The sequence below is a fragment of the Poecilia latipinna genome, unplaced genomic scaffold, assembly GCF_001443285.1.
Source record: "Poecilia latipinna isolate Pla-1442-1.1 unplaced genomic scaffold, P_latipinna-1.0 Scaffold1268, whole genome shotgun sequence".
In the NCBI taxonomy this organism is placed as follows: Eukaryota; Metazoa; Chordata; class Actinopteri; order Cyprinodontiformes; family Poeciliidae; genus Poecilia; species Poecilia latipinna.
In genome coordinates this window covers 78766-85647 of record NW_015113884.1, presented here as the reverse complement: position 1 = coordinate 85647, position 6882 = coordinate 78766, and the positions used below count along the sequence as shown (strand labels likewise).

Here is a 6882-nt window from a genome sequence, read left to right as displayed (position 1 = left end):
TTTATATTTTAGATATTTATTAATTTATTTTTTTATTTTTTTTTTTTTTTTTTTTTCCCCATATTTCTTGAAAAGTAGTATGGAACAAGGCAGATAAAGTATGAAAAAATGGAGCTTCTCTGCCTTCTCCCAGTGCAAACTAGAAACAACCAATCAGAACCAGGAAGAGGGCCTTAGAGCTGTAAATCATGCCTATGTACGTGCTGCTCACGCTCTCACCCTTTCTCACTTTAGATTCAAAGAGTGCATTTATATCAGCCCTGCTAAGCCCACTTTAATCCAACTCCAGTTTGTTTGCCTAGAAATTTCAGTTTGTTTGGAAAGGCAAGTGGTTCTTGGTGCAGCGCCACCACAGGTGAGGAGGGGAACAGTTTTTCAAAGTTTGACAGTAATCCACTTCTAGTTAGTCACATGTGAATCTAACTGAAAAGCAATTTGCTTCTTGGCTCATGAATCAGTTTTCACAATGATATTTTTTTTTGTCAAAAAAAAAAGTCATCAAAGCAAAATTGTGTTGATTATGATGATATGTATATACAACAAAAAGGGTAAAACATCTAAGGGAGTGATTATTTTTTACAAGAACAAATTTATTCATACAAAATAATTCAAAAGCAAGGCAGAGATAACAGAGATTACATGAATATGTATAATGGCTACATGAAGTTAAAATGGAGTTATTTGTCTCATAGTTAGTTTGTACTTCTGATATTTTTAATTCACCATATTAGTCTGTTTTATCATCTTTCCCCCTAGCTATTATTGAAGTTTGTTAAAAGCAAATATTAAAGCAATTAAAAAAATTATTTGGTTTGAAAATGTGTTATAATTAACTTCACAGAAAGAAAATGAAAATGAAACCAATTCTACTTATGAATCCCCGAGTACCTTCAGACTTGTGAAGGTACGGATCATTTTCAAAGACCACATTATTGTAGACTATTTGGAATGAAAATATGTTTTCATTTAATGACTTCAATATGAGATCAAACATACTGGGATTTGAACCACGGATATGTGTTTTTCCATTTAGACCTATAAACCTAAAAATTGCACTGAATTATTTTTTATTTTCCAACAGAATATGAGCACATGTTCAGCTGGAGCCTCCTGACAGCATACAGTGCCTTGCAAAAATATGCACACTCCTTAAACTTTTGTGGTTTGTATCTTATGCAGGAGATCAAAGGAACAGAGAGAATCATCGTAAAGTGGAGGGAACATGATGCATTTGTCATTACACACTATTTTATTTATGCAAATCAGGAAGGTGTAGCCTTCAGAACCTTTCCTCTGCAACCCCTAAATAAAAATAGTTGCCTTCAGAAGTTAGTAATCAGAGCTCAGATGTATGAAATTTAAGATCAGTATTAATCTTGAACTGGTGTGATGAGATCTAAGAGTTTTCACACGATTAGATCCCGGTTCAATTGGGGACCAAAATTTCAATGTTTGCAACATTTTCAGATGCTCTGATTCACTTTCACACTGCACTGTGTCAAACCAATGCAGTTGAAAAACTGTTTCTTTCCTCAACTGTGGGGGCAGTGCAACAATAACCACTGAAGGGAACACCACAAAAACCTCTAAAGAAGACACTGACCACAACTTTCTTCTTCACAAAATGTAAACAAAAATGGAGTGGCGTCAGATTTTTGTAGTTGTAGGATTTCTATTTTGTCTTTGGTAAAACGCCAGCAGTCATTCCTCCTGCTAGTGCTAGCATGCACAATTGTTTTGATTGTATTTACCCAGAATTCACTCCACTTCCCAGTTTCGGAGCCATCTCTGGTCTGCTTGCCGTTCACATATGCATTTGAACCACACCAGAGTTTACTTTAACTGGACCAAGGCTGAAGTTTTTAGGTAAGCCAGAGTTTGATTACATATTCACACCTCTCCAACTGAACCGGACTTTCTAGGCAAATGGACGGGAATTTGATTAAAGTGACCAAAAAGCAGTAAGGATGCATTCATAACCATTCCTTGATGTCTGTTATTTGTGACACTGCAGCCAAACTTAAGTTTTTTTTTGTTTGTTTGTTTGTTTTTTAATGAGAGAAACATTTCTGGGGAATTCCCCTCATTTGGCCGTTATAGGCAGCTGAATGACAAAATGGGAGTAACTGAACTGAAGAACCTGTCTATGGTTTCTCATTTAAAAATCTGTATGTTGCAGGAATAGAGAGACGCAAAGTACACCACTCAGCACACTCCGATTTTTTTTTTTTGTTCACAAAAATCCCATTATCATCAACAAAAAAGTGTAAAACTATAACCTTATAATTTGATCTGAGAGCTTTTAAGACACCTGTATCCCAGTTGTAAACTACATACACGCATGGATACTTCTCAGAACAGCAAAGCCATGACAAACCACGAGAGATAATGCTTTATAACGATAAGCACTGTCACAAAGTAGAAGCAGACGTACCTCTAACAATTAGATCTGCCGCTGCCGACAACGTGTCCACGTCAGTGTGTACCATACACACGTACTTTCCAGAGTGCCTTAGCTGGATGTTCCTCACCATCAGGTCGCCTGCAAATCCCTGGCGAGAAAAACAAAGAAGTATGAAAGTCTTAAGGTGAAGCAAAAAAAAGGGAACAAAAACACACAAAAGAAATGAGGTTTGCATAGAAAAAAAACAAAGGAAAAGAACTTTTGCAAATCCTCAGGAACACAAGAGGTTCTTTTCTTAGTCATGTGCTGTAAATACTCCAGAAGAAAGCTTCAAAGACGTGATCGTGTTGACCACTGGGTGGGAAAAAAAGATTCAGATTCAGTTTTATGTGGAAATGAAAGCATTAAAGAAAACAACGTTTGTTCTGAACAGCTTGTTTTCTTTGGGTCAGCCGCTGCCGTGTTAACACTCACCCTGACAGCTCAGATGAATGAGTAGCAGGACGAGATTTTTTTTTTCCTTTGCACTTTTTTTGCTGTTCAAGCACTCAAAGATAGCATTATAATTTTGTTCCCTTCAAAACACATCAAACATCTGTGGAAAATATGAGCGTTGTAGCTGAATCTCATTGAACCTGGTGGGTTCAACAGAGCCACCCTAAACCTTTAAATGAGGAAATTTTACTCAGCAGGAAGTCGAGTGGTTCGCATTTTATAAACTCACATGGTGAGATCAACTTCAGGCTTGGAATAATGTTTGAGAAAGGCCAGGAGCTGCTGCTACATTTGTAGAATTTGACTTCAGTTCAATTACAAGCTCACAGATACATGTTCCTTGGTGTTAGTTCTGTTTAAAGTGGACATGTCATGTTTTTGAATCCTCCCTTTTTCCATTTAAACCATTCAGTTGTGGTCTACATAAAGTGGAACTGTAATGTTTTGGTCTGAATTCTTTGTTGTTGTTGCTCCACATGTCTCCCTGTTCTGAGGTACAGCTAGTTTTGGTGCCGTCTCTTTAAATGCAAATAAGGCACTTCACACCCCGCCCCCAATTCGAGGTCAGACTTTTTCTCTCCACTGCCTTCCACTCCGCCATGTTTGGCCATTTTTGTTGATTGGCAATAGAGATATGATCATCTAACTTCACAGAATCATGAATGAATGTATTTGGGTCACATGTTTCCCAAGACAAAAATGACAAACCCAATGCTAAACTGTTTATGCAATAATGTAAATATATACTCAAGAAGCTAAATGCTAGCACACAGTACTAACATATGAAGAAGCCATGATGCTACCACTATCAAGACAAAGGCTAGGACGTCAAAGTTTAGTTAAGTCTAAGGTAGTTTTTTGCTACCTTAGTGTTATTTGCAGCTTACTGTGTCTGTTGTTTTCATAGACAGAAGGAACTAAGCGCTCAATCAGACCAAGTCTTTCACAAAGTTCCCCTTTATACTGGTGAAGAACTTCTTCAAAGTGCCTGGTTAAATTGAACTTTTCATGGAAATATACCCACATCAGTACAGAAAGCCCTCTTTGTTTACACTGACCAGCTTCCGTGTCTCAGCTGACATCATATTATAATGTTATTCCCTCATCAAAAACATATCTAGAGTGTTGTTTTGATTCTTTCATGCATGTTTGGGAAATCCTTGAATCCATTCAGCTATGCAAAACACCTGGTTGGTTCACTTCCAACCACAGAGCAGACCTCCTCCACCACTCAGCTCCTTCAGACTAGCCAGCAGCAATTAGGAAACACCTGGTGAAACTGTGTGTCTGCTGAGCTCATTATCAACTACTACTCAGAGCAATTCAATTCAACTGAAATTCAAAAATACATTATTAATCCCAAAGGGAAATTAAATGTTGTTGTAACTCATTAAATTTGATTCTTCAAAGAGTTATTGAAGATGGTGATGGCTGTTGGCAGGAAAGATCTCCTGCAGCAGTCTGTACTGCACTAAATCTGAAGAAGCCTCTGACTGAAGATGTCCCAAGACAGTCTCGTGAAGAGGATGGTCAGGGTTGTCCATAATTGTCTCTATCCTCTGAAGAATCCTTCTTTGCATAATCATCTCCAGAGGCTCCACAGAACAGATCCAGTCTTCATCAGGCTGTTGAACCTTTTTATGTCCCTGGTTCTGATGCTGCTGTCCCAGCGGATGACAGCAGCAGAGATGATGCTCTCAACAACAGACTAATAGAAGATCTGCAGCATCTTGCAGCAAAACTTGAAGGATCTTAGGTTCCTCAAGAAGTCCAGTCTGTTCTGTCCCTTCTTATGGACGCTTCACTGTTGCGTCTCCAGTCCAGTCTGTTGTCCAGATGAACACAGAGGTATTTATATTACTCAACCACCTCCACTTCTTCTCCCATGATTAAAATAGGGAGGTAAAAACGTTGTTAAAGTGTTACCAGAGGAGTCATGTTGTGATGACTTCCTGAAGGCGGCGTTTCAGAAACAGCAGGAGTTTTTAAACAAACATAGGTCCAATTTCAAGGTACTAAATTATGTCAACCTTCTTTTAAGTCAGATTTGATTTATATAGCATAACAATTAAAGGTAATAGTTACTTGATTTTGCTATAAAATTATATTATGTGACCGTACAAGTTATTGGTTATGCTGGATTTTATTTAGTGGTATTAAATTAATAGGGACTAAATACAAATACACACCACATTATTTTAATTTTTATTCATTACAGAACACCATGTATCATTTCCTTCCATGTTAGAATAATGCACTAGTCTATGTTGGGCTAGTAGAAAATATGTCAATAAAATACATAGACGTTTCTGCTTGTAATGAGATTGGTTTGATATGGAGACATGCAGCAGGTGAATTAAACGTATGCACCTGGAAGCCTGGCTCAGAATAAAACACTGAAAGCTGTTCACATGCACCAGTTAAATTCCATAATTAGAAAAACAATATTCACCTTCTGTTCTACAAAAAAGGTAAGCTCAAACCAACATCAGGGCATCTTTGATCAGGTAAAGTCTCTTAAATCTGGGAAGCTTTATTGTGACCTGAAGGTGTGTGAAAAAGAAAGCAGCATCTGTTTCTATTTTCTGACTGACATCCAGGAGCCTTTGGAAGTTACAAGTGTTTTTTTTTTTTTTTTTTGCTTTTTGTTCAACTAAAAATGGAGAAAGATCCTATTTATGTTAACACAGTTTTAATACTGGTTCCAGGAAAAAAAATTCTATCGACCAGGTTTCAGAGACATTCATGTTATTTCCAATATTTATGCTTATATGCTTCGATTTTGCCTCACTTTGATTCATAGCAGTATTTTATTTTATTTTATTTTATTTCATTAAAGTTGGCAGGGAGACTGAAATCTGGACTTTGGCTGAGCCATTGCAACACCTCCATTCTTAAAATAGCTATGGCTCAATTTAAACTTGCATCATAATAAACCAGAACTTCTGGATTGCAATAAATTCTCATTTTCTTAAAAAAAATTCTCGAGAATTCTCTGCATGAGACGTTCTCTGCTTTTTTCTAATCCATAAGTTTTGTGGCTTATTTTTGATGCAGTTTTGGAATTTTAAGTTGAGCCACCATAACCATTTTTCCACCAAAAGTTATGACTTTGAAAAAAATATGAATTAATTGAATAAAAAACATGAGCTGGTGTAGTTCTGAAGGATCCTTTGGCTCTGCATCTCTTTAGCTATGTTTTGGATTTTCTTCATCTGAATTTCACTGTTGCTATTGTCAACGCCAACACCGCCTGGTGGTGAGGCATTGGTCTTTCAGTGTTTTGGTAGGTTTTATTTGATAGCAGGAACTCTTCTACACTGTGGGTCATTCCAGTCCCACCTGCTGACTGATTAAATAATGTTCTGCAGACACTCCTGAGCACACTGTTTCAAGTCATTGCTGCTAAAGTTCATAGCTAGCATCCAGCATTTCTTTCTTTGTCATTTTTATTCCGAGTCCGAGTGTTTTACTTGAGTAGGTCAGATGTCCAGGACATACACACACACAACACACACACAGATTCTCCCTCCCTTCTGTTTGTTCAAAAGACATATGATGACAGTTAGAGGGAAAAAAAACGTGCTGAGGATATTTTCGAGTCACACTGATGTAAAATTCCATCTACCTGGAGTCGAGACAGGGATTGGAACAATTAAAACAGTAGGTTTGTTTTGTGTTGTGGACTGCAGCTGCTCACTGGTTTAAATATCAGTGTTGCACGTGAGCGAGGGGTTTATGTGATTGTCTGTGGCGTGAAGTGGTGTGTCAATGAGACGGTTCTGTTGATTCTGATATGGTAGCAAGCACAAACTGAGTTTACCTTTTTTTTATTTCCTTTATTTAACCAGGTAAACCCTGTTGAGATTTACTGTAGATCTCATTTTCAAGAGGGACAGAAGTCTGCAATACACAGCAGCCTGGTTACAAAATAAAATTAATTAATACATTAGGGCAGTGGTTCCCAAACTTTTTCTTCTGCG

At 37.4% G+C, this 6882-nt stretch overlaps 1 protein-coding gene across 1 annotated transcript in view; it reads right to left on the bottom strand.

Moving 5' to 3' along the window:
• Window positions 1-6882, bottom strand: part of cntn6 (contactin 6) — a 100103-nt gene that overhangs the window by 32534 nt on the left and 60687 nt on the right. The window contains exon 14 of the mRNA XM_015054667.1: window positions 2435-2552. Within this exon, the coding sequence (XP_014910153.1) occupies window positions 2435-2552 (118 nt within the window). The remainder of the gene's footprint in view (window positions 1-2434; window positions 2553-6882) is intronic.